We start from the raw sequence: 27,727 nt of genomic DNA, 5'->3' as shown, positions 1-27,727 counted from the left end.
GCGGCGGTCACGTGTTGTTTTGCTCTTTAGTTGGGGCACTCGGAGCGCGATGTGTTACTTACGGCGAAACTCCCGCCGGCGCCGGCAGCACCAGCGGGAGCAGCGGCGGAGCGGGAGCGACAGCGGCGCCGCCGGTACCCGAGCCGGGGAGGACGCCGGGCGACCGCCGGCAGCACCCGCTGCCTAGAGGCGGCAGCGGAGGAACCCGCTGCGGCTCCGGGCAGCCGCGTTTTTCCACGGAGGAATAACTTTATTTTACCTGCTTCTCTTAATTCTTCCTTTATTTTTTCTTTTTTTTCGCCGCGGCACTCGGTTCTCGGTTCCGCTCCGCGTCGGCGGCAGCAGCGAGAGGAGCCGGGCGGTGCTCCCGCCGCAGGGCTGGGGATGGCGAGCCCCGCCGTGCTGGGGCTGCTGCCCCCCCTGAGCTCCCCGCCCGGCCCCAACCTGAACAACAACAACAACAACAACCAGGGCGTGAGGAAGTGCGGGTACCTGCGCAAGCAGAAGCACGGCCACAAGCGCTTCTTCGTGCTGCGCGGCCCCGGCGGCGGCGGGGAGGAGGCGGGGGGCGCCCGGCTGGAGTACTACGAGAGCGAGAAGAAATGGAGGAACAAGTCCGGGGCGCCCAAGCGGGTGATCGCCCTGGACTCCTGCCTCAACATCAACAAGCGGGCGGACGCCAAGCACAAGTATCTCATCGCCCTCTACACCAAGGACGAGTACTTCGCCGTGGCTGCCGAGAACGAGCAGGAGCAGGAGGGCTGGTACCGGGCTCTCACCGATCTGCTCAACGAGGGCAAGGCGGCCTGCCAGGGGTCCCCCCACCGCCACCTCGCCTCCCCCTTCTCCGCCTCCTGCGGCGCGGCCGCCGCCTCCCTGGCCGCCACCGGTGAAGACCTCAACTACGGGCTGATCGCGCCGGCCACTGCTGCCTACCGGGAGGTCTGGCAGGTGACGCTGAAGCCCAAGGGCTTGGGGCAGAGTAAAAACCTCACCGGTGTCCACCGGCTCTGCCTCTCGGCCCGCACCATTGGGTTCGTGCGTCTTAACTGCGAGCTGCCCTCGGTCACGCTGCAGCTGATGAACATCCGCCGCTGCGGCCACTCCGACAGCTTCTTCTTCATCGAGGTGGGGCGCTCGGCCGCCACCGGCCCCGGCGAGCTCTGGATGCAGGCGGACGACTCGGTGGTGGCCCAGAACATCCACGAGACCATCCTTGAGGCCATGAAGGCGCTGAAGGAGCTGTCCGAGTTCCGGCCTCGAAGCAAGAGCCAGTCGTCCTCCTCCTCTTCCTCCGGGGGGGCCGGCGGGCCCGGCGGCAGCGGCGCCTCTGCCACCCACCCCATCACCGTGCCCGGTCGCCGGCACCACCACCTGGTCAACCTGCCTCCCAGCCAGACCGGCCTCCTCCGCCGCTCTCGCACCGACAGCCTCGCCGCCGGCGCCGGCACCAAGTGCACGCCGTGCCGGGTGAGGACGGCCAGCGAGGGTGACGGCTGCCGGGTGGGCTCGGCGGCCGGCAGCCCCATGAGCCCGGGCCCCGTGCGGACTCCCCTGAGCCGCTCGCACACGCTCAGCAGCGGTGGAGGCCGGCAGGCGGGGAAGCTGCTGCCGGTGCTGGCCGGCGGCGGGCTGCAGAGCAGCCGCTCCATGTCCATGCCCGCCTCCCACTCGCCCCCCTCCGCCACCAGCCCCATCAGCCTCTCTTCCAGCAGCGGCCTCGGCTCCGAGACTGCCCATCCGCATCACCCGCAGCGCCCGTCCAGCGGCAGCGCCTCCGTCTCCGGCTCCCCCAGCGACGCCGGCTTCATGTCCTTCGACGAGTACGGCTCCAGCCCGGGCGGCGACCTGCGGCCCTTCTCCTCCTCCTCCACCGCCAGCAACCGCAGCAACACTCCCGAGTCGATGGCCGATACCCCCCCGGTGCGGGACCCGGGGGGCGGCACCGATCTCTACGGCTACATGGCGATGGAGCGGCCCCCGAGTGGCCGCCTCTGCTACCGGCCCTGCCCCGACGCCGCCGGCGACAGGTGCCATCGAAAGCGGACCTATTCCCTGACCACGCCGTGCCGGCAGCGACCCGCCCCGCCTCAGGTCTCCTCCGCCTCCCTCGACGAGTACACGCTGATGCGCGCCACTTTCGCCGGCAGCGCCGGCCGCCTCTTCCCCTCCTGCCAAGCCGGGGCTTCCCCCAAAGTGACCTACACCCCGTACCCCGAGGACTATGGGGACATCGAGATCGGCTCCCACCGCAGCTCCGGCAGCAGCAGCACTAATCTGGGGCCGCCGGCAACGGGTGGTAGTGGGGGAGATGATGACGGCTACATGCCCATGACCCCTGGTGTGGCCGCAGCCTTAGGGCAGGGAAGCCGGGGCAGCGATGATTACATGCCCATGAGCCCCACCAGTGTGTCTGCCCCCAAGCAGATTCTGCAGCCCCGGACAGGGGTGGGGAGTGGGTCCCCCGGGAATGGGAGCAGCTACAAGACCAGCTCACCTGGGGAAAGCTCCCCTGATGATAGTGGGTACATGCGGATGTGGTGTGGCTCCAAGCTATCTGTGGAGAGCTCAGATGGAAGACTGAGTAACGGAGACTATATCAATATGTCCCCTCGGGACCCCCACCATGGGCCCCAGGTTCCCTCCCTTACCCCCCCCGACTTCTTTTTTGCCCCATCAGGGCATGGGTCCAGTGAGCCCTCAAAGCCTGGCTGCTATTCATACAGTTCCTTACCCCGCTCCTATAAGAGCCAGGGATTGGCAAAGGACAGTGACCAGTATGTCTTCATGAACTCCCCGGGGAGGATGATCCCAGAGGAGGTGGTGTGTGGAGTGGGCCAGTCACCTGCCGGCACCTTCACCCCCTCCAGCCACATGGTGCCTTCACCCCTGCGGCACAGCCGGACTGAGAGCTTCCTGAGCCAGCGGTGCCAGCGGGCAGCCCGGCCCAGCCGCCTCTCTTTGGAGACCTTGCGGACGGTGCTGCCCAGCATGAACGAGCACCCTCTGCTGCCTGAGCCCAAGAGCCCTGGTGAATACATCAACATTGACTTTGGGGATGCTGCTGTCTATTCTCCCCCCTCGTTGCCTGCTGACAGTCCGGCCTCCTCCCTGGGCTCAGGCACGGGGCAGAGGCGCTCCCCGCTTTCTGACTACATGAACATGGACTTTGGGTCACAGTCACCCTCGCAGTCAGGCACGGTCTCAGTGGGCTCCTTGGAAGCTCTCTCACCGAGCTCTTCTTCCAGCACCAGCCAGCCCAATGGGCGCTACCTGAAGGCGGCTGTGGGGGTGGCTTGTTCATCCAGCCCGTCAGATGGTGGGGATTACACTGAAATGACCTTTGGCATGGCTACCACCCCACCCCAACCCATCGTTCAGAAGCCAGAAAGTGCCCGGGTCACGAGCCCCACAGCTGGGCTGAAGAGGCTCACCCTCTCTGGGGTGGAGGCTTTCATTCTCTCAAGCCCTCCCCCAGACCCAAACCGGGGGGCCAAAGTCATCCGGGCAGATCCTCAGGGGCGGAGGAGGCACAGCTCAGAAACTTTTTCCTCCACCACCACTGTGACCCCAGTGTCCCCTTCCTTCGCACACAACCCCAAACGACACAACTCGGCCTCAGTGGAGAATGTGTCCCTCAGGAAAAGCGAAGGCCTGGAGGAGGAGCAGGGTAGCAGTCCCATGTGCCGCGAGACCTCAGCTGGCTTCCAGAATGGCCTCAACTACATTGCCATTGACGTAGTGGATGGGTCCCTGGCAAACTGTGACAAATCCAGGTTGAAAGCCAGGCACCTCCTGAACGGGGGCATCAATGGAGTAGAGATGAGCGCCTATGCCAGCATAGACTTTCTGTCTCACAACCTGAAAGAAGCAAGTGCTGTGAAAGGTGAGTAGCTGCATCTGACAGTGCTTGCTATGTGTGTTTGTGCCTCCTGTTTGCCATCACAGTGGTGTGTTTGTCGTGTAGAGCACTATCCCTCCTTGCTTCCTTAAAAATCACTCCTATCCCACTTTTACACATCCTGTAATAAGCAGTTTTGGAGGAATTTGGTGGCTCTTTGTATGAGAAAAAAGGTTTAATTTTGTGATATTTCTTCATGTTTCAGTTCTACTGTGCTATTACTATTAGTGTGTACTTCTGGGTATCCCAATAGAAGCTGATGTTTACACAGTTACTATGTTTAGGCTGTCTTTCAGTTTTCTTACATAAAATTTTGGAAAGTGTTTGGAAAATGTGACCAAAATAGTTCATGTTAATGCAGGTTCTGAATACTATTTAAAAATGTAAAATGATTGACTTAAAAACAGGATTGTCTGACTGAGGACATCAGATTACAGAAACAATCCTTGGCTCTCTAGCTGAGAATGTCTGTAATATCAAAATGAGAAAGATAAATTTAATATCACGGTTTTGAAATACCTTCTCTCTTGCAGAAGTTTAACAGTACATCATAGTAAGCATGGAATGTGAATTTAAAAAAATGTAATAATTTTTTCCAGAAGTCACTGTATGCTTGAGCTGTTACATGTTGTATCACACATTTCACTTAAGGGCCCACCCCGACGGCTCAGTCCCAGCATGGATGACCAGTTGGTTGGCTTCCTTCTGTATGGATTGTAAATGTTTGGTATTCGGAGATAAAAGCAAATTGAAGAAATCTGAAACTTTGTGTGAGAGAGAATATAGGTTTTAAGTATGTAGCTGTTCCTTTATTGGGGTGCTGGTTATGCTGTTGAAAGAAAAAATAAAGCAAAGAAACAAATACCTTCCCTTCTCCCCAAAATAGGAACCCACTTCCCCTCAGTGAGTGAGGGTTTGTACACAACTGGGGGCTGGTTGAGGAGGGCACAAAATAGCCAATCTGTCAAGGAGAAAAAGTTAATGATAAGACACCATTAGGATTCCCTCGGCTCTTGAATTTATGGAAGACGTGGTAGCTTAAAGCTCTGTGCATATATAGCTGTAATACATGTTTATGGGTCTAGCTGGGTGAAATGACGTTACGAAAAAGTAGTTGCTTGGAGGGGGATAAGTATTGCTTCTGTATTCACCGTGCTATAGAGGCATCAATAACAAGTGAACAGCAACAGCTTGTAAAAGCCACATGCAGGTTTTTTTTCCTTGTGTTTTCTTAGTAGCTAGTTGATTTTGAAGAAGAAAATATTTTCTCTTTTGATAGGAAGTACAGGAAGATGGAAAAGATGAGAGATCCACCGTTTGCAGAGCAAGCTTTGAACCTAATTAAGACGAGAGGATTGTTGAATGCAATGTCAGAGTTTGAAAGGATGAAGGCTTATTCTGAATGACTTGAAGGGTTGAGGGCAGAGCCTTGTTTTGTGTCTTGCTTTTAGTTTTCCTGGGGTCGTTTTCAGGATCCCTGTGGCTTGCCCGAGCCCGGTGTGGATGCTGCAGCCCCCGCTCTCCTTGCCCGGCCTTGGGATGGCGTTGCCGGGCGCCAGCAGACGATCACGCCCCTTTGCTTTGCAGACGGATTTTTCACAAAAACGAGGAGCTTTTTTTGAGCCACCTACAGCCCCAACTGCAAACCAAGCCCAGTGTTGGGAAAGAGCTATTTCCACAGCATTCCCCAAACTGCTAACCCTAAGGCGGGAGGAGGGGGGTGGGACAGGGCGGACACCGGTTACCGGGAAAACCCGGCGCGGGAACGCGGCCGGCATCCCGGTGGCACGCGGGAATGGGAGAGGCCGTCGGGCAGATAAGGAGGGGGGGAACGACCGCTGTCCTTCCCATGCAGTAAACAAAAGGATAACGCAGCCGTGTTAATGGGGTACTCGGCGTACAGCGGAGAGGGCTCAGTGCTGCTGCATGTGTTTGTCCAAGGATGGTTATAGGCTTGCCTTATTTTAATATTTAATCTGCATGCGTGTTTGTTTTTCCTCTTTCCCGTAAGCTTCTAAACGCAGGTCACGTGGAGAAGTGGTGCGGGGAGGCTCGTTGGGATTGACCGGCTCTGTAGGAGGTGGGCGGAGATTCTCCAGCACCTCGCTTCCCTGAGAGGGGTGCCAGCCTGTGGGGTACACTCAGGGGTACGGGGATAAATGGATGTAACCAGAGTCAGGCCAAAGGTGATAAGGAAGAACCTCACACCACCAGCATCGTCAGCCAATGGTGTGCAGGGTTGGGTACCAAAATTGAGGCATCAGGTTAATTGCACTTTTGGCAGTCAAGCTGGGAAAGTCATACCATGGGGAAGGAGAAATACATCACAAAGGACTTAATCGGTGTAAGTTGAATCAAAACATAAACTTCTGCAAATTTCCTAGTTTCCCTTTTGGCTTTCGCTGGGATTTCACACCAAAGTTTGTTTACAGAAGGACTTCTGCTACCTTTTAGAAAGGTCAACCAGTATTGTACTAATGTATTTGAATTTCTAACATTTTGATTTGGGAGACTACTAAGAATTTCATGTTTTATAGAGAAACACATGCAGTTTAAAGAAAACAGTATTTTGCAGGTAAGCAAGATTATTTGAACATTAGTCATGCAGCAGGTTTGAGAAAATCTAATTCTGTAAAAATGGTTTGTACAGGAGAGAGCTTATATAATCAGTGTTGTTTGTTTAGTTGTTTGCACTGTTTTTGAATTTTGTTTTTAACTATATTAGAAAAGTGAGAAGCTTTACTTCTTCAAAAACCAAGTGTGGCTCCTAGTAATTTTAAAACAGTGGAGAATCCACATATATTTAATATTTAGAACAGGAAGCTGAGATACAGACTATACGGACAAGCCCGTTGTAATTGCCTTCTTAGTAAATTAACATTTGATTTGTGTAAAATACATGTAAAAAACCAGTTTGAATTCTTCTTTAAGGTTTGTAGCAGTACTTGTGTTTTCATGTGGATAAATGTTTTGAGGGAGACTATTTGTATCATTTGAAGGTGACTGGCTTCCACATGTAGCTTGTCTCTACTGTCTGTAACTTGCCTCTGCTGCAGGGAGTGCTGTGCTTTTGGAAATCTCTCTCCATATTATCCTGTCGTGGTAGAAGCAAGGAGTGCATCCACAGCTGATGTCAAAACAGAACAGTTAAAAGGTTGCTTAAAATGATAGTTTTATTTAGTTTTACTGTGTTCTGAAAATGTGAAAATATTTAGTAATTGGAGAAACAATTGCCTTCATCTGAAATGTAAATAAAATAATACTCTTACTGGTTGGTTAAAGCTTGTTACTTGCTAATGATTAGCCTTTGTTCTTAAATTATGACTGCTTTTTTGCTTAAAAACGTATGAACCATGTATGGATTTAATTATTTATGGAGATGTTTACACTGTTTTTTTTCATATAGTGCAAATTATTTATTCCAGTATATTTATGAGAGATTATACCCAATAATGATGTGACTTTTTATAGTGGATCTTAGTTCTTTTGAAGTCAAATGGTAGTTTTGTCTCTGTCTTAATGGAGATTTTACCGTTTGTGTGTATTCCTGAAATTCTTAAGATTCCCATTAAATTTAGTGAATATATAATAGGGAATTTTGCTTAATTGAAACCACCAGAATTGGGTGGTTAATCTTTTAATTTTGTTTTCTTTTCCATTCACAAAGTGCTCTGTACCTTTAACTTGTAAATGTTTCTAGTAGTTGGTCTAGTTTTCTAAAAATGGGCAGATACTATGTGTAATGGTGCAAAAAAAGCTGAAGGTTCTTTTCCTCCTGTGTTAGTTTCTTTTGTCTTGATTTGTTTAAAGAAGTCATCATCTGTAATGCATCTACTTAAGATGGTAATAAGGTGATTTTTGATAATCATGACCCCCACTCCTGCCTTGTCAATTAGCTTTCAGTTTTGTGAGGGTTTTATGGTTGCACCTGAACAATAAAAGCCTATCTTAAGAAATCTCTTCTTGTGTCTTTCTAATGCCATTTTAGATTGTTAAAGAAATAACCTTTGTTTCCTTTTTCTTTGGGATTACTTTGCATAATGAATTATATTACTAAGTTGTTTTTTTCCTTCCTCTTCATATGTGAGCTGCCATAAAGTTTTGGTTCTCAGAGCAACATGAGAATGTTTAATTGTCTCTTTAACAAAACTAATATTGATTGTAAAATTATTTCTTCAAAGTATTAAAATATATGCTGTGTTAGAAATCTAAACTTTTTTAAAGTCTTTTTTTTAATAAATCAGTTCTAGTAGTTTCTCTTACTGTAAAGTTCTGTGAAAACATCAAAACTAACAACAGAAAGAACTGAACTACTTTTAATAACTTACATAGTTTGATTATTTAACTTACAGTTAGAATTAAAAACTTGAGAGTTTTTTTTTTTTTACAACATCTCAAAATTCACTTATTGTCTTTCAGATAGCATTTTACAGCTGACCGTTTGGTCAGGTCTGAATGCTTAGGTCTGAACCTAGCAGTACCACTTGTGAAACATGAAATATAAACTGAAATTATCTAAGATTAAATTAAGCCTTTGATATTTTAAATTATGTTGATTATAGGGATGTCAGCTTTTTACAAGCAGATAGAATATTAAAATGCATGACATCTATTAGACTTTTATTCTTTATACTTTAAATTATGTTTAGCTATACTGCTCATAGAAAGAATGTCATGGTTACTTTGAGTCATTTAAGATAAAGTGTTATAGACCAAGTTGAATGGTAGGTTTGTTCTAAACTGAACCAGTACAGTCATTGCTTAAGGCAGAGGAAATGCTTTAGGTTGATGATTGCTTCTGATTACTTGATTTCTTTCAAGATAGCTACAGAGACTAATGTTGGTTTGTAAGTAATAAGAATAAAGGAGTGTTTGAACAGAAAAAGTATTAGGATGTGTTTTATATGGTGGCATTCTTTATGTTTGGGTTTTATTAATAAGGAGAGAATAACGTGTTTCTTCACACTTGATTTACTGTTATTTTTAAACAGCGTTAATTACACTGGAATGCTGAAGTGGTTTATAAGTTGAAACACAGCAAGCATCCACTGAAAAATTTAGCTAGTGTATGTAATCTGACTTCCCTCCCTATTCAATAGCTAAATGACAACATAGTTACATCCAGATATTTCCTGTCTATATCAGTTTTTATCTAAAAATGGACAGATACTATGTGTATTAATATATTTCTTTTTAAAGTAATAAACCTATGGCTTTTTTCTTCTGATTTTGTTGAAGTATAGTATGCTTTTTGTACTGTTTGTACATGTGTTGTTTTCTTTGTGTTCGTTGTGTTAGTCATGATATAGTCCAGCAGTTTTGTGGAAGTTTTAACATTAGGTTGGTGCAGTACATGTAATAGCAATTTAAAGTGAATATATTGACTGATTTGATAAATTAGGGCTTGTAAGTATGAGGGTTTCACAACTGTTTTTGTTGTAGTTTCGTAAAAAGTTTGCTTGAAGGGATCTGTGTAAGCACAGAAGTCAGTAGTATTCCTTGAGTTTTTAGAAGACTGTGTAGTGACCCCAAAGTTCAGATATGTTTTCTTTGTGTGTTTGTTGTCTGGCATATGGTTATTTTTAAAGTTTTTGTGCATATGCACATAGGGGGTCAAGAGTGGCAGCTTTGAAAAGCCAAGTTCAACTGCGTAGTCCCCTTGCTGCTGGTTGTTGAAAAGGCTGCCTTTCCTACTACAGACTTTTCAAGGGAAAACTTTTTTTGTGTTTTTTTTGTGTGTGTGTTGTTTTGCTGTTGTTTGGTTGTTTTTTTTTTTACGCTTGTGTTTGTGTCAACTGCCTTTAGCTATCCAGCATGTTGGCTTCTTGGATTAGTCAGTCTGCCAGGCACTCTTGAGAACATGCAGCAGTAAACAGAGCCAGCAAAGGTGACTGCTCCCGCTGTCTTTTAAATGCGAGTTATAAAGCAGCATGGATTTTTCCTCTGCATCTCTGTCACCTTTGGAGGAAACCAGGATTACTGGTTTAAGATTGTATTTGCAGGTTCCACACTAATATAGGCAAAATGAATCCCTCAGTTGCAGGACTGTAAGTGTTCATAGTTAAAACAAGCTTTTAAGACTTAAATATTATAAACCTCATCCAAACCGCAGAGAAATCAATGCAGAGATTTTTACAGAGGATCGCCTAAAAATACATTTCATGGAGTGTTAAAGTGCTAACATATATAGTAACATTTGAGGCTCACTCAAAGACAGCAGTAGTTTGTAATCTCTGGATTGCCAGTTAAATGGTAATGAGTAACTTTCCTGAAGAATAGGTAAGTGCCTGCATATTTCTATGGAGTTGTACTAGTGCTTTGTAGCTGAGGTGACAAATTGGCCACTAAACTAGGACTGTTTAGGAGAGTTGTTCAATCCGACCAAAAATGCCTTTAGAAATTGATTCAAAAGACCAAAGACAATACTTGGAGTTCTGTTACTATTTTTGCTTTAGCAAATAGTTTTCAAACAGAGGTTCTGAATTTTTTATCAATGATAATGACCCAAAATTGTGTGTAGGTGTATCAAAAATAGTAATTTAAAAAAATGCAGTTCTCAGTAAAGGGCTATACACTCTGGAAAGAGATATGTTACGAGCTAACAGTGGGGAGATACTTTCCGGAATAAACATCTTTGATACTAGGGTGTTGGTTTTTTTTTTCAAATCCAGAATTGCCTGTCTCAATTAAATAAAAGTTACTTTAGAGTGTGTTTTTTACCTCAGTAAATCAATCACAAAAATAGGAAAAAAAACAACCTTAGCCACAAACCTAACTCTCCACCTCTGATGATAACATCTACACTGCAGAAGAGTAATGCAATAGCTTTATTGCATAGATTAGGAGTGATTCAGTGTTTGGTTTACATTATTTGTCAATCTCTTCAGCATCCTGGAGGAGAACACTTCCTTCCTGGCAGATGGCAGCCCCAGGGCCATGCACCTGCCATTACAAGCACTATGCAGTGGTAATCTACCCCAGCATCACTGTTGACAAGAGGCTAATGATTGGAGACTGTCTGCCTGACAGCCTAAACAAAATAGGAACGTATTTGCCCTTCAACAAGAGGCTGAGAAATCTTAGGCAGGACAGTCAGGACAGTATGCTGAAAAATTATAATGGAATTTAGATTAGACCTCTTTGGTAGTGTTTTTAGTATGAGCCACTTTTAAGATAATGATGCTTCAAAAAGCAATGTCTCAAAGAAGGGATTTTCTGCTTCTCTGGCAGAGTGGTAGCTGGCTTTATATTAATAGCTCAGTGTTGATGGGAGGAAGGCTTGGGCTGGTGTGATTTAGCTGGCTCTGCCACTATCCTCTGCGGCATAGTCTGCCCTCACTGCTAGCAGGGAGTTAGATGTGCTTGCGCTGGCAAATGAGGCCATAAGCGGTGTTAGAATGACAGAATGTCTCTTTAATTGTTTGGATGGCACGTTTGGTGCTTGCATAATGCATTCCCATTTCAATAATTTGATTTGTAATTTGATATGTTTTTATTATGTCATTAGACCAGGATTTCTTACTTTATTTTTTGTTCATTTCTGTTATGCATATGCGTGTGTTTGCTTTTCCTCTTTGTAACTAGTGTGGGCGATGTTTCTAGGGGACACTACCCAAGGCAAGGGTATCTTTGAACTAGGCCAGGATGTTCTTTGCTAAATTTAAAAACTACCCAAATATTACCCAGAGTTTGTAGGGTATTAAGCAGGATTACATGACGCACGGATTAGACATTGTTGAGCAGCTTGTTTTTGTTGAAGGGGTCAGAAATGGAGGCACTGGGGCTTTAGTGTGATGCCAAAATAGCAAACTTGCTGATAATCAGAAACAGCAGAAGCTTCTTAGAAACAGTAGAGCACTGTGGAGAGTTTTCCAAGCTTTTCCAAGTGATGCTCTAGTAAAGTTTGTTTGATATGTGCCGTGATGATGAGTGTAAGGTATGAAACTTATTGTTCCATTGACTTTCAATTTACAGATCTGTTTTACAGATATCCTAAAGTACACTAAGAACATGACTATAAGTGGAACATGAGGCAGAGGACTTTGATTCTCTTCAGTCAAAGACAAATCAATAAATCATTCCAGTAACAGTGGGAAAATCATGTCAATGAAATAAGATCTAAGCAGTTTTAGATTTGCCTCTTGCATTGTTTCCTCTGAGGCAGTATATTATTTAAAAAACAGTGTTTAAGGCAGTCATAATGTCCAGTTTAACACTTCATTAAATTGATTAGCATTGTCAATGTATGGAATGAGAATTAGGAAGATTTTTTTGTTGTTGTTTGCTTTGGATCTAGGCCTTTGTTCAGTCAGTCTTGTGACTTCTGGTGATGAAGACATCTGACAGTCTTTTGGGGCAGTTAGACTTCACTCTTACATAGAAAGCAGTGATGTTGAGTAGTTACTCAAGAACAAGAAAATGATGACTTTGGCTTAGTCTTACTTCACTGATGAAGATAACTGAGGCTATAGAAACTTATTTGCAATAACTGGTAATGTTAGATTTCAGCATTATTTAAAAGAATTAGGGTAAAATTGACAAGCACACACAAACCTCATCAGTTTTCCAGTTAATACAAAACTCTTTTACATCACCGAGTTGACTGCTTCAACTACCATGGTCTCTCCCATGCTTGAATTACTGAGAAGTTCGGGTGTGAATTTCTTCTGTAGTCTTTTTACTAGCTTCTCTGATACTGATTTTTTCAAAAACTTCAGGAAGTGCTTTTTAGTTTACTTTAAAAGGCAGACCAAAAGTTAGGTGATGTGTCTAACCAAAATTTTCACTTACACCTAAAAAAGATTTCTGGTGACAGAATTATGAGATTTGGAACTGAAAGGTGGAGGTAAAGTTCTTCTGTAAGGCAGTTGCACTCAGTTGTGTTCTAACACCATTCATTTTTACATCAGAAAAGTTTGGAAAAATTTATATGAGGGTGGGCTGGCATCTTTTACAAGAGATTTCAGTCCCAAGCAATTAAATCTGTCAAAATTAATGAAATATAACTATAATAATACTGTCTCTAACATAACAAAAAGAAAAGTTGCGCTTTCATTGTAAGAATCCTGTGCAGAAACAATAAAGATTTGTGTTGATGATGACTATGAAAGTTGTTTGTGAACTACAATGAGGCACTTTATTATAAAATTATTTACAGCTAATTAGTTTTGATCTAGCAGAGAACTTCGAACATTATGTTTGGATTTGGAATCAATCTTGTATAACTTCATGCAAGGTTACATAATTCCCTGAATGGTGAAGTTACAGAATTAGTGCTCGTGAGTTTAATAATAGTTATAGAAAATGAACTATGTGGAGGACCATTAGGAATAAACATGTGTGTGTATATATATATATATGATCCTGAGGCACACAATACTTGAAAGAATTGGCCATAAACTTAAAACTGTTAGTACTTACTGTTTTATAATCCCAATAGGCTAGCAGTTACTCTCACAAATATCAGAGAGAGGCTTAACATACTCTAACGAGTGCTAGGATAGTATTGCTTTCTTTTCGATATCTACAGAAAGGAGACTTATTATACTATTCTGTTTTAATCTTTAAATACCAAATAAAAATTCTGTGAAGATAAGCTTTTAACTTTAATCAGTGTATTTTTAAATAAATGGTAGATTGTGTAAGTTTTAAATAAATAAATTGATGGTACTTGGTTGTTGAATGTTAGCCATTAGGATGATTTCCAGATACAAATGCACTGACGTATTTCAGCACTGTGATTTCTAGTTTGTGTCCTCTTTTCCCTCCCACCCCCCCCCCCAGTATGAATATTCAAGGGACAGTAAACTGAGAGGTTTGTAAGATATGGTAACATGAGATAGTACACCTGTTATTTTAAAAAAAAAAGTCACAACTTGATAGTAGTGAAATATAATTGATTTTTAGTAGAACTAGGATTCAGCCCTCAGGATATAAATTGATGAACTTCTATTTTAGTAAATGTACACTTGACTGTGCTAGGAAGTGTAAACAATACTTAGATCTTGCAGCTTGAGTGAACATGGTCAAAGTGTTGTACCTGAATGCAGAGAGAGCAGGACTCTGCTGTGAATGAGCTATGTAGGATGTTTGTATACCAGGCTGCTCTTTGATGGAGTCATTGTTAGAGGTCATTTAGAGAGTCCTCTGAGTCTGAAATTAAGGAATTCCTTAAGTGTTGAGTCTGCTTCATCTGTCATGAATGTGGCAAGCATTAACTTGCCATACTGGCCACGTGGATGCTATGTTGTTATATTAAGATTTCTATTTTCTATTCCTCTCACTCCTCAGTAAATGTTTTCAATTTTCTTTATTCTCATAGTTTGGCTGTTGCCAGTTTTACAAGGTGACAGCATTTCATCCATACTGTTCTAAAAAAACGTACTGGGAGTTATTTACATGATATTTTGTGTTATGTAGACTCAGGCTTGTATTCTGCTTACTTTGCTAAAGTATTCTACTCTACTTTGCTAAAGAATAGTATTAGTTTAATGCAGCTTGCACTGCTTCCTTAATAAGGCACAGGAGAAACAGAATGAAGGTTTTATAATAAAAAAGGTGCTGGGGCTTACAACATGTACATAGGAAATACTGAACTCTGTTGAGGAGTGATGAGTAGGAGATAACTTTAAACTCTCCACGCTGAGTGGAATGAAGTGTATACATCCTGTCTTTAGTCAGGTGCCTCTTTTATCAGGCACTCATTTTTTTTTTTTGCTTGTCTTCCTGAGGCATTTTCCTATGTTTTGTATTGGGCTGCCTGAGCAGCTGACTCTTCTTCATTTTTCTCTGGAGGCAAAGTTCTGTTAAGTTCTGCTGAAGATGGCAAAACAGTAGACAAATAAGTCTTTTATTGAAACTTTATATTAAATTTCTTCTTTGCAATATTTTTTTTTACCATGTAATCACATTGTTTTATTAGCCTGTGAAGTGGCTTTATCTTATTTGTTAGTATAGCTGTGTTTTTCTCTCTGTGTGTGTGTGTGCGCGTGCGCACCCAATTAAGATCTTAATTTTGATTCTGTAGTCAAAGAAACATTCCAGAATGTTTCAAAATATATTAACTTATTTGCATCAGATACACTTTATTTTATTTCGCTAGGTAAGAATTAGCCTTGTTTGTATTTGATACATAAAAACCTGTTGTCTCATTGGTTCAGAAAAGCACTTTGCTAAAAATAATTAGGTTTGGTAAATGTCAGTTAATTGAGTAGCGGGAGAAACTTGTCCAAATTCCATGATTTAGTTTAGGAAAAACATTGAAAATAAGTGCTACCCATTCTGTACAGGATATAGTATAATGTGGCTATGGCTGTTGGAATGAACAGCATTGCCATCTGTCTTTTAAATTTGAAATTGTTTCTTCGTTGGATCAGCTGGTACTGGAAGTTTTTTTCCTACCAGGTGTGTTTGTCTTGCTGTATATGGCGACACCATTCTCTAACTTCTCCTCTGGTTCTGTAATGTGTAACTTTTACTTTGACATGGGTTTCCAAGATTTTTCATAGCAGTAATGAGATATTAATAGGGAGGCTTGAAACCATTTCTTTCTCATTGATCATCTTAGGTTCTTTTTTGGGCCATTTGTAGCCGTATATTATCTTTCTGGAATAGTAATAATTATTACTTCAATTAATTTTTTCAGTGTACTTTAAAAATAGCTACTGGAAATAAGGACCTCTGATATGGTCCACAGACTACTTTATACTAAATTTGGAAATCTGTGATATGGAGGAACCAGTCATTTACAGCCTGTTCATGTTGGGTTTATTTTATATGTGTTTTATGGGTATGGTAAAGTGATTTTGCCCAAGTCTTATTCCTGCTGTATAGAAATGTGTATCTGTACATTGTTGTCTCAAACATAATTTGAATCTGCCTTTTTCTTTCGTTTTTGTTGATAGTTGGAGAGGCTGAGGCATCAAAGTGAAAGACGCTGTCAAAATTGTTTTGGCTTTTATTAGTGCCTCAGGTTGCTTGATTTTTTTTTTTTTTCCCTCCTTGTAAACAGGCATCTTGTGTTTGCAGAAATGTTTTTGTAGGATTGTTTAGCACAGACAGGATGGGATTATTTGCAAGCCGAGGGAGGATGTTCCAGAGGAGGCCATTTATCTTTGTTTTTCCTAACAGATTTTGTGGAATTCAGCTGTGCTGGGTTCCTGTTTTGATCTGATGGACATGACTATAATTAAAAGGCTGAGGCTAGAGGTTGACCAAATATTAAGGGACCTTTATGTAGGTGTCCTGAGTGAAGCTGCTTGATGTCTTTTATGTTGCAGATTCCAGCTCAGGTGTTTCCGATATGTCCTAAGGGTCCATGTTCCTGTTTTAGATTTCTACATAATGGTGGTTTTTTTTATCTAGCCAATGTTCTTGCACTTTTTGCAGAACTGAGAGATTTGACCCAATCTGTAGTCACTTAATTTGTACCTTATTAGGAGCCTACTGAAGCAGTTCTCCTAAAATAAGGATCTGGCTTCTGTAAGTAGTCACTAGAAGGATACAAGTGCCTTTTAAGTATTGAAGAGGCTGACTGAATTGGAGATTGGCACAAAGCTGTCTCCCCTGACCATAGAGAGAGCTTATATGCTTGGCATAAATGGAACACCGAACTTCCAGAGATCTGCAGCTTGTGAGATCAACCTTGCTGTGTGGAGTCTATTTCAAGCAGAAGGACTTGAAATGAGGCTGATATTTGTATGTGGATCAGCTGGCATAGCTAAGTATTCCTGCCTGACCCAGACTGTACTTTAGTTAGTTGATGATGTATACTGTACTTGTGCAGTAAATGTGAAATTAAAAGGGATTTGGGGTTTGTTTGCAGCTGCTGCACTGTTGGCTGAACACTTTCCAATATTTTTCCTGGTCAATTACAATATGGGAAATATGCAACAGTATTGGGGCCCTATTGCTTGCAAGCAAACTTGGGCTTTAAAGGCGCAGATGCCTTGGGGGAAATACTGGTATTTTGCGAAGTATTTCTTTGTGGCACTGTCTGCAGTCTTTCTGGTTTTGACAGAGCAAACTTCTAGAGCAGCATCATAGCTTTATAAAGTTTCGACCACTGCATGATATCCTACAGGAAGTCATAGTTCCTTGATGTGACATTGAGAGGTGTTCATCACACCTATTCGAGATGTCCTAAGCATCTTTAAAGAGCTGGGATGCTGGCAATGGGAGAAAATATATGCAGGTCTTGATGTACTGGAAAGCCTCCCTGAACTTAAGGGGAATTCTCTGCTCAGCATTGAGAGACTAGAGCCAAACTCTAAAGTATCGCATCTTGAGTGACATAGATGGGTTTTAATTTGTTTTATAGAAACAATCCTGGCAACATGATACAATCTCAAAAAGATGACAATGTCAGTTATATAGGCATGTGGTCAGATATATTGGTATAAGTAAAATGCATTTTTTTAAAATGCTGTATCAGTTACTGATGAGTAATGATAATTTCCTTTTTAAGGAAATTAAGTGTAATTGGTTGCTTATAAATATATTTAATGGCAAAAAATGTAGAGAGCCGTAAAACAAAACAAAGACACCTGTGTAAGAGCACTTGGGAGAGAAGGAAAAAAATGGTGAAACAGTAGAGTAGAGCTCTTTTTCTGTAAATATTTACTGAGAACTTGTGTAATTACAGAAGAAAGTGCATCTTGCTCTGGAGCGCGTAATGTATATAACCAACACTAATTTTTTGCTCTTTTTAAAAACAATCCCTTTGAAGTTTTGCGAAAAGTGCTGTGAAAGCACACTGACAGCATAGTATTTTTCATTCTTTAAGTTTGGGGGTTTTTTTCTTGAGGAAAGTAACATTTTGTACAGCAGGTCTCATAGCTGAAAAAACAAATAAGCACTGTTTTCTAAACTGAGATTCATTGCATGTCTCAGATATTCTTGTTTCTTAGGGTAGGTAAAACCTGGCGCTTTGCATTCACTTTTGGCATCTGTTTTGTCTTGCAGAGCAAATCAGTGTGGGCTTGCTTCACTTCTTTTTCTGCAATAAGCTCTTAGATGGGGAGGATTCAAGGTGCATCCAGTGGAGCTGGGAACAATCTCATTCATTCAGTATAATCTGTGTTTCTTGCTTGCAAAAGACAGTAAAATATGAGTAAAAAAGAGGAAGTAATTATATGCTTTCTGCTATCAAATTATTTTATGACCAGCTTCCAGTTTTGAAACTGGTGTTCTCAGAAGATAAATTTCAACCACCAAAATTATACAGCTTACTACGCTTTTTGCCTCTGCTTTCCAACAGAGTATCAGTTAGCCTCCAGGAGTGATAGGTGCATGATATTTATCATGACCATGTGACAAAAATACATCTTTTCCTTTCATGTCTTAATATAATACTAACTTCTGTATGCAATAAAATCCATACCAGCTTCAGAAAGAAATGCTAATTCATCTTGAGCTTAAAGTCAGAGTAGGAAGTTACAGATGCCTGTTTGTTTTAAAAATGTAACATAAAACTTTTTTTTATTTTTATAGCATTTCTCAGAAACATATTTAATGCAAGGGAGAATAGAATACAATCTGTAAATAATAGATCTACAAATATTGTTCTTTGAGACATCGTTTTGGCTTGATTTACCAGGGTATTTGACTGTTTGTTGAAGGAATAGTGGGAAATGTCTCCTGGGGGATTGTGTTAGAGAAAGAGTGGCTGTTTTCGAGAAGACTTAGTGGGATTCCATAGAGGGATAACTATTAAGGCTCAAGCAGGTGAAGGAGTTGAAACCAACAGGGTAAGGGCAACTCACTAAATTTGTGAATCTGGCTTTCAGACAGTATCCACTGTGCCAGCGGTTGCTGTTGGTCTACAATACAACTCTACAGTCTGCAATACTAAGGAAGTTAACGAGAGCTTAACTCATGATTGTTATCAAGCTGACTTGTCCTTGTAGGTAAATCAGTAGAAACTAGATGAGAACTTTGAGAAGTATCTCCACATGCATGTCTTCCTCTAGGAAGGAGGAATGCTCCAGTTTTCTCAAAGGCTTTGTAAATCTGAAGCTGCTTTTGATATGAGGTGCCTAAGCCCATTTGGCAGTGATAGAGGCAGGGATCAGTCTTTCAGAGTGCCTGGATGAAGTGTTTCTGTTCCCCTCCCCACAATATTTACATGGCTAGAGCACTTACCCAGGACTGACCAGTGTCCAGTACCTTTCTGGATGAAAAAAAAAATCTCAGTCCTCTTTCCCCCCTCCTCATCTTACAGCAGATCTCTGCCATATATTCTTTGGTAGAGTGCTCTTGCTCTTTCTTACTGAAAGCTGTTTTCATGATATTAGGTTTTCACTGTAATGGAAAGGGAGAGTGAACATGACTTCCCACAACTTACATGAGTCCTTGTCTCTGTTCCTATTAATATTTAAATTTTTAATATGAATAATTTTTCAGTTTAGTCAGTGGAAAAGATTGCTTTTTATCCCAAGTGAGAGAGAGAAAAAGCATGCTTTTAAGCTCTTTGAGAGTACTCTAGTGTTGTGTTTTCAGGCATGTGGGTGGAGGTAGCCTAGTGGTTCAGGAGCAGCTGTTGAACTTTGGTATTGTCCATTGATACTTAGGACGGCACTCAGATTTTCACTTATGGATCTAACCAGAAGTCTGATTGTGCTTTTTTTTTTCCTTCACTGTTAGCTGCCTGAAATAGGACAGCCAACACTGACAGCATTTCAGTCGGCAGTTGTGTGAGAATATCAGGCTCTACTTACAAGAGCTCTTCTTCCTTGTTGACCTTGTTAATGACTACTGATATAAATTAGAAGAGGGAAAAATATGCCTTTGACATGCCAGCTGAGCAAACTTCCCAGCAATTGTAAAGGTGTGTAAAAGGATATGATCTCTTTTTCCTAAAATAATACCAAGTCGTACACCTCACAGAGTTTGGGATCTTTCAGAACTCTTATTCATCACAGCCCAGTATGAAATAGGACAGAAGAATTGTTGCTTAGAAGTGGCTGTTTCTTCCCATTGACTCTAAGGAGTTAGAGTGACTAGCTCCTCATAGGGTGAGTAGATCAGAGTTGTGGAGGTACACACAGGGTTTGGTAGAATTTAACTGAGTCTTGCCTGGTCTCTGCTGTTGAGGCAGGTGTGCTAATTCAGTTGTTGTTTCTCCAAAGATGGGGTGGGTAGGTAGTTCAGTGTATTAGTCACCAATCCTTTCTACCCTCACCCTTTATCATTTGGAAGGTGAGCATGTTGTTTTGCAAAAATTCTGTCTCTTAAGAAACTTCCAGCCTTTCTTTGTATGCAGATATTGCTGTCAGGCTGCACCTGGGAAGAGCTGTTCTCTCTCCTTGGTGTAGTGAAAAGAGCTGTAGAAATTAAACCAGTCACCTCACTGAGGCCGCTTTTATGATGTTGGGTCTTGAATCTACACTAATATAGGAATCATGTGGTGGTTGTAAGGTGGGAGGCAATTCCACTTGCATGATAATGGTCATCAGCGAAGAATGTGACTTCTTGTTCCACGATGGTTAAATCCTGTGCATCCTGTGCATGTGAACTGTGGAGTGACTCTTGGCTCTTTGCCTGCCTGCCACAGACTGATCTTTTCAGTGGCAAATTTTCTATATAGCTTCTACATCTTCTTCTGTGTGTGTTTCTGTCCCTCTTACAAACTCCCAGTGGAAGGCCAGAAGGACTAAACATGTTTATTTTCTAGGATTTTGTTTGTACAGAGAAAGCAGATGGATTTTGTTTAATTTCATGTAATGCTTTTGAACGGTTGTATACCCACCTTGCAAGGGAGAGGATAATTGAACACATTTCAGATAATACTATGTTGAGAGGTTGTTGTCTAATTTATTGTATTCCTAATCATGAGATTAAATCACATCTATACAAACTTGTTTAATAGTACACAGTGGCTGTAGCTCTGAAATTAAGAGATATAATAGCAGCTGTATTAAATTAATCCTGGGAAAAATGAGCATGTCTACTTCTTAATTTTAAATTTGAAGTGCCTGTATTTATTATAATTGATATGGAAAATGTATTTCTGGACCAGCACTATAAATTTATTATAATGACATTTGTAAGCTTAATCCTTTATTTTCCACGTAATTACATTTTAATGTTTAGTTTTCGGTACTACAAAATGTATAAGAACCTTGACAAAATTATATGAAACACAAATTCTATCAAATTCTGAAGTCAACTAAGCATAGCCAACATTCTCGTCTGTACTTCTATAACAGACTCAATTGCTTAAACTCCAGTGTAAGATTGTAGGTAAAATAAGTGTTAGTCATGTAAATATATGGCATCAAAATATATCCAAATTATTTTGGGTTTTAGTACCTTTGGTTAAAAGTCAGCACTTATTGTAAGTTCTGGGTATTTGTCCATGACATCAGATGAACATATTAACCTCTTGTGTGTATGCTGGGCATAAAAAACCAAAAGGTACTTGCAGGTACTGACATGCGGCATAATTTCCTAGGTAATCTTGTGTTTTGTTTCTCACTTTAGAAGATAATCTTTCTCCATGGTTATCTTAATGCAATTCAAGATGATATGATTTTTAACCATTTGACACAAGAGTTAAAAGTATTGTAAAGCTCATTTTAGTATTGATAACTGTAGCTGGAAAATCCCTACTTTACTACTTTAAAGAAATATAGTGTATGGTTGGGGTTTTTATTTTGATTGATTGTTTTTGGTTTGTTTTTTTTTTTTTGTTATTTGTCACGAAGAATCTGTGTTGGTCAGATGCTCACTTTTCTAAATTCATAAAAAACCAGAGACATATCTAAATAACATTGCATACTGTTTCTTAGTAGAATAACATATCAAAAGAGCCTAGTTACTTTGGGCAGCATGTCTCCAATTATGATCAACCATGACTTGTTTAACAAATAAAAATAACACGGCTTTTTCGTTTCATAGTTTAGCTTGTTTTTCTCATCAATTTACTTTGGATGGGTATTATTCATGGGTTTTGTGTACTTTCAGAGAGTACTACTTCATGATTTCCTGCAAAGTGTTGATAAAGCTAATGTTCAAGCTCTGATTGAAACCTTTTCCTCTGACAGTGGCTGTACTCAGCTTTATTTCTTAAGAGGAGTCCCACTGAGCGGAGCTCAGATTCCCTGGAATTCCTTGTGAAGAGCCATAGCTCAGCACATGAGTTGTTCTGTTATCTTTAGCAGGGTTACCTATAACGTTAAGTACAGTATTCATTGCATTGCTTTATGAGAGTTGGAGCCACATCAGGATTTGACTTCTACTGTGGGCTTCCCCAATAGCACCCTGGGTAGCAGGCAGGCTGTATTTGCATTTGGATGCTTGGCCAAGTTTACACCTTATGATGTGTGTGCATCTTGTGATCCCTCCTACAAAGAAGCCCTTGAAGACTGTGGTTCAGACCATCTCTTGTTGCTGTCAGTGCCAGGTCAGCACGGGGTTGATTACTATTAGGACCAATGCTGTCCCTTCCCACTCTCAACTCCTACCTCTCTGCTCCACTGGCTTGCTGACAGACTGCTCTGGGCGTGAAAAAGTGCTTCTGTGCAGGCCCATCTCCTGTGAGGTGCCTGACCAGGTATGATGGATGGAGCTGGAGGAAGCAGGAGGGTCGGGAGGGTACACTAGCACTTTCTGGGTGGCCAATTACCTTGCCCAGTGCCATGCATCTCCTCCCAGGTGTCTGGGGTACCAAAGGCATCTCTGTGTGGGTGGGATTCAGTTCCTTGGGCTGTGCTGTCTAACAGCCTGGCCTGATGCCCATGAACTTACGTGCTGTTAAACTCCACGTTCAGTTTTATTAATTGGAGTGTTCTTCCAGGAAAAGTTAGTTAGCAGAACCACAACCTTAATTGATTTGGCAGACAGCAAGGGGAGGGGAAACAGAGATAAAGCCACTGAGTGATTTGTCTGGAGTCAGGGCAGAAGCCTGCAGCAGAGCGGGGGGTTCTGCGTCCGATGCCTGATCTGCTCTGGCAGTCACGCTGCCAGTGAATAAATTTACTGGTTATGAATAACCAGCAACATATTTTGCCATGAGCCACATGAATAACTGTTCTTGCCTGTGTGCTTCTTAGCAGATGAGAATTATTTTAGGAATTAAAAAAAAATTATTCATTGCTTACTGACTTTGAAAATTAATAAGCAGAGTAGATTTTCCTTAATTAGGTAACCATTGTGTTCTCTTCACAGTATATTTAACAAGTCTATGAGTATTTGGTAGTTTCCTAGCAGTTTGTGTTGTGTGTTTATTGCTTGATTTATTCCCCAAGAAGCACTAATGGAATCAGATGACAAAAGATGTTTTGGAAACTCAGCAATGGTCATGGATGCTTTTCTTAATAAAGCCCAAAACCAAGAGGAAACCTCAGTATTGACACAGTGCTAGACTTTATATTTTGATTTGTACATGTCCATGGAGAATGAAGTTACTAGAGAATATGTTTGTGTCCTGTAGGAATTTTTAGTTTCTGGATAAAGATGGTGCATACTGATGTGACTTGCTGTGTGAGTGGAATGTTGACCTTTGGCTTGAAATAAATAAAAGATACTAATCACTGCGGTAAAAATTAACAGTGGTATTTATTGATTGGGGTTTTTTTTGTTGTTTGGTTGGGTTCTGTTTTTAGTTTAGCATGGAACTTCCAAATTCATTTCTTACAAGTAGGCTTCCTCTGAAGCTGACATTGCTATTACGTGGGTAAAGTGGTAGCAGTAGTTATTTTTCCTTTCTCGATTCAAAGCTTGTTCAAAACCTGATTCAAAACTTATTGAAGTCAGGGAAAGTTGTTTCATTATTGAAGACTGTTTGGGGTAGATTTTGAGTTATAGGTCAGCATTATAGAGTCATTGAATGATGTGTTTATTGCATCATAGGCTCTTAGGCTTGTGCCCACAGTCCTATAATTCCACCTACAAAACCCCTTGAACTAAGTTTGAAAGCACTTTGAAGCATCAGCCACTTCACCTACTCCAGCTTAATTCTGACTGGACAGTACCTGGTGTGCTGCAAGCACAACATCAGGTTTACTCAGTTGCTAATAATCTTCCCTCGTGTCTGCCTTAGGCTGACATTCTTCTGGAAAGATACTTGTTTGCTCTCTGTGCATTTTCCACTGATTTTCCTATCTGAAGATGAGATTTTTTTTTTTTTTTAAACTTTATTTGGCTTTCACTATCATTCATCCACTTTTGGGAATGTAATTTTAGTTGTCATGTTGGTTTCTATTTGAAGGAGGAAAGCAGTAATGCAGAGTCAGCACTGACCTTTAAACATTCACTTGTTTGCCTACATGATGCATTTATGCTGCTTCCCTGAACAAAAATGGGAACGAAGTGGTTTGTTAGGCGTCTCTTCCTCAAATGAGGGATCTCTGCTGCTGTGTGAGAGCTGTCCATCCTGCCACATATTCACCCATACAACCATTCGGGATGATGGTGGCAGATTTGGGCTGCTCTGTTTTCATCATAAGCCAGTTCACATTCTTAATTTGAAACATCCTTCCGAACCAAACAACAAAAGCTAGTTCACTGAAGATTCAGTGGGTAGATTTGACTTAGTTTCTGATGAGAAAAGTGGGGGCAACGAGATGCTTTCCTTTTGGTCTTGGCAGGCTAGTAATTAATCTCAGGCTGTGACATGAAGTAAAATACCAAGTAATATTCTAAGTATCTGATCATATAGTGGCTCCAATTGACTCCAGCAGGACTAATTTCTTAAGTAAACCATAGCTCTGAGAGATTCAGTAACAATTTAGCAATTCTCACATATATGTCAAGATGTATCAGCCTTTGTTTTTGTGTAAACTTGAGGGAAAAACCTTTTTATTGGTTTATCAGAGGCTTATATGGATTGAAACTTGCACAGATAAGCACTGTGCTTACTTTGACATCCAGGTTTTGTATATAATCTATTTTGGTTTTATTGTCTCAAAGGAATTAAAAATACTGAGGAGTACTCCCTATATTGCTTCTGCAATACTTTATGATTTATACAAATATGAAAGCAATTATTGCATAGCTTTTTTTTTCATGTGAAAACCTATTCTGAATAATCTCTCTGTGGTATTTTTTGTGTTGTTTAAATCATATATATGAAAATTTTTTGCCTCTTTTATTGACTTTCTTTCATTTTTCTTTTCAGAGTGAAGGAGTTAGTTTTCTGACCATGACCTCAAACAACAGAGTACAACATTCAAAGAAGCTGCTCAGCGTATACCTTTCTGTTTATTTGTTTTTGGGTTTTTGTTTTTAATTTTTTTTTTGTTAACTGAAGCTGCTTAAGGTTTACTTTTTATTGTTGTTATTCTTGGTCCTAACAGTTACTTACCTGTTGTGGGCCAAACTGTGCAACGAATCTTGGAGGAAGGGAAAGCAACTTGCCTAACTCATTACCTGTCCATGGCATCTATGGTATCATTTTGCTGCTGTTTCGACAGAAGTTGGAGATGCTCTTTAAATTGTAGGAACTTTTCTGCTGGCCTCTTTTACTAATGGCCAATGCCTTCATTTTCTTTTCCTTCAAAGACAACTATATTTATTCTTTGGCATATTAGGGGATTCTGTAACACCTGCTGAAGCAGCAAGATCTGGTATTTACTGGCATAATTTCAAGCCTACGACAGTACTACCTCAGTTCAAAGTAAAGCCGGATTTGCGGTGTTGGTGTACAACAGGAACTCCTTTATCTCTATGCTGAGTCTCTCAAGAACGGTTGCCAGCCTTACTGAACTTGCAATGCGTGCAGTTGCTGCTGCTGCTGGGTTTTGAATCGCTAGCCGCAGGGTTTACTTCTCAGACAAAGCTGAAGTAGGGCACTGAAAATTCTAAAATGGGATGAAACTCTGTGAATTAGACTTGGACAAAGGATTCAGAGTAGTTAAAAAATATAAAATGTGTAACTGAAGAAACATAAGTTAAAAACATCCAACTGTATTAGAGGTATCTCTGTACCTTTGACACACTTGTTTAATCCTCTCTATGTAGGTGTTTATGTAGGTACTTCAGATTGCAAAAGCCTTTTCGTCTATTTACAAGCTCACTTTTGTCAGCTAACCCTGTTCTTAGCTGCGTTTCTTGTAACCAAAAATCCACGTAGGCATGCTAGGAATGCAGGGATGATAGTGGGTATCGGGCAGATTCAAGCGCTAATATTAACACAGTATTATCTTGCCATCTAGAAAGTCCTGATATTTGCCTTTTACCAGGAAAGCACCATTGTAGCTGCAGGCACTACTACAGGGAAGAAGAACCATTGCAGTCACTTATCCTGAGTTCTTTTCAAGGCTACCTGTGCATCACATTTCCAGTGGCCTGAAAATCCGAGTGATGTGGCAGCTACTGTCACAGAAGTCACATACAACTCTTGCACCAGACTAGCAGAATGTCATGCCACCTTGCTTCTCCTTTGCTAAATTTGTTGAAGAGTTTGTATACATTTAAAGGGTACCTCCCCAGTGCCTGCTCTGATAGACATGATAGACATGTAAGTATTACTAAGTTATGAGTTATGTGAGACTTTTTTTTTAATCATTGTGCTAGGTGGAACCTGTACTTCACTATCAGCAATGCATTATCTTTGGGATTTTTTTTTTTTTTCTGAGGAAGACAAGAGTCAATGTCTTACAAATACAATGAATGGCAACGCGGTCTTCCTGCTTACATGCTGAGTTTTTAGAACTGAGGATTGTATTACAAGACAAAGATGAATGTAAACTAATTTTTTCCCTACCTTATGACACACTTTATTTTTCACTGTAATTTCTGGGGTCTTAAATCACAGCAATGCATAGGCTAATACAACATTACATCTAAAATAAATTTAAATATCTGATCTGTTTGAGGTTTTTTTTCTAACAATAATGCTATAAATGGTTCTCAGAATTTCTAAAATGCTGCTTGTTCAAGTCTGGAATGAAAAATAACTACATACATTTGACATTTTCTGTCTGAACCATTCCCCTGACCCCTGCCCCCACCATCACTGAGTGTGGTACCTGCTGAATTCAATGTTTTGAACATCTCTAATTTGAAGTATCCCTCTGTATCAATTAAGAAATTGTGCCACTGAAACAAATGGCTAAAATGCATACAGCAACTTCGAAACAACTTGACAATATAGTCCATTATTCTCTATCCTGTATATTTCACAAAGGCATATGCAATACTTACATTCTTAATTTAGTTTACAGAACGGAACCAAAATGTATAAATGTTATGTTTGCTATAACTTCACAATGTATATTGGGTCTTTGTACATTTTGCCTGACTTACCTTAAATTTAAAATATTTTTTGCTATATAACCTTAACAGTTATTAAGCAGTGCTTTCTTTTTGGGTACGTATTGTTTCTGGATATCAAGATGTTAAATATATTTCTTGCTATTGTGATATGACAAGAGACTTAACTTATCTTGCTGTGTCTTCCAATGTACACGCTGTATATAAGGATAAATGTGATGCTGCTGGAGACCAGAGTAAATGGAACTAGAGTAGTGTATTGTATTTAGTCTGTATTGATCATGGATGCTCTCCTTAATAGCCATATGCAATAAAATACGTTATTTATGAAAGGAGTAAAGTATTTGTGTGCCTGTTTTCTCTAGTGGTGAAATGGATTTTTCTAGTGGTTTACACGAAATCAGCTTATTCTCTCTTTTAAATGGAAACACACTTTCTATGGTTAAATCTTAACTACTCTGCACATACTTGCTTTCCTCTTAACATGTATAGCACTCCTGAAAAATCTCAAAATAATTTTGAATATTTTTTAATGCTAAAAAGATTGGTATTATAAAGGTGAAGTTTGTGATTTGAGGAGATAACTAGGAACAGAAATTGGTCTTAATTTTT

At 41.2% G+C, this 27,727-nt stretch overlaps 1 protein-coding gene across 3 annotated transcripts; it reads left to right on the top strand.

Moving 5' to 3' along the window:
* On the top strand, positions 1 to 27,455 carry IRS2 (insulin receptor substrate 2). 3 transcript variants are annotated; one of them, XM_027639752.1, is made up of 2 exons: positions 1 to 3,886; positions 5,913 to 7,859. In XM_027639752.1, exons 1-2 carry the CDS (start codon positions 385 to 387, stop codon positions 6,014 to 6,016), a joined length of 3,606 nt encoding a protein of 1,201 aa, XP_027495553.1. In that variant the 5' UTR covers positions 1 to 384; the 3' UTR covers positions 6,017 to 7,859. The 3 variants fall into 3 exon arrangements, with proteins under 3 accessions (XP_027495553.1, XP_027495572.1, XP_027495562.1); XM_027639771.1 differs by lacking the exon at positions 5,913 to 7,859 and adding an exon at positions 25,020 to 27,455 and having other exon boundaries at positions 2 to 3,886; XM_027639761.1 differs by lacking the exon at positions 5,913 to 7,859 and adding an exon at positions 5,181 to 5,614 and having other exon boundaries at positions 2 to 3,886.
* The last annotated feature ends 272 nt before the right edge of the window (positions 27,456 to 27,727 follow it).

This window comes from Corapipo altera, unplaced genomic scaffold, assembly GCF_003945725.1.
Source record: "Corapipo altera isolate COAL_440 unplaced genomic scaffold, ASM394572v1 0, whole genome shotgun sequence".
NCBI lineage: Eukaryota > Metazoa > Chordata > Aves > Passeriformes > Pipridae > Corapipo > Corapipo altera.
This window is presented reverse-complemented; position numbering and strand designations above follow the sequence as displayed.

What these genes read in the sequence shown, in the direction of transcription:
- IRS2 (XM_027639752.1), top strand. Translation starts at nt 385, where the DNA reads ATGGCGAGCCCCGCCGTGCTGGGGCTGCTGCCCCCCCTGAGCTCCCCG. An exon ending in AGAAGCAAGTGCTGTGAAAG is followed by an intron (nt 3,887 to 5,912) that starts GTGAGTAGCTGC and finishes CTTTCCCGTAAG; the next exon opens with CTTCTAAACGCAGGTCACGT.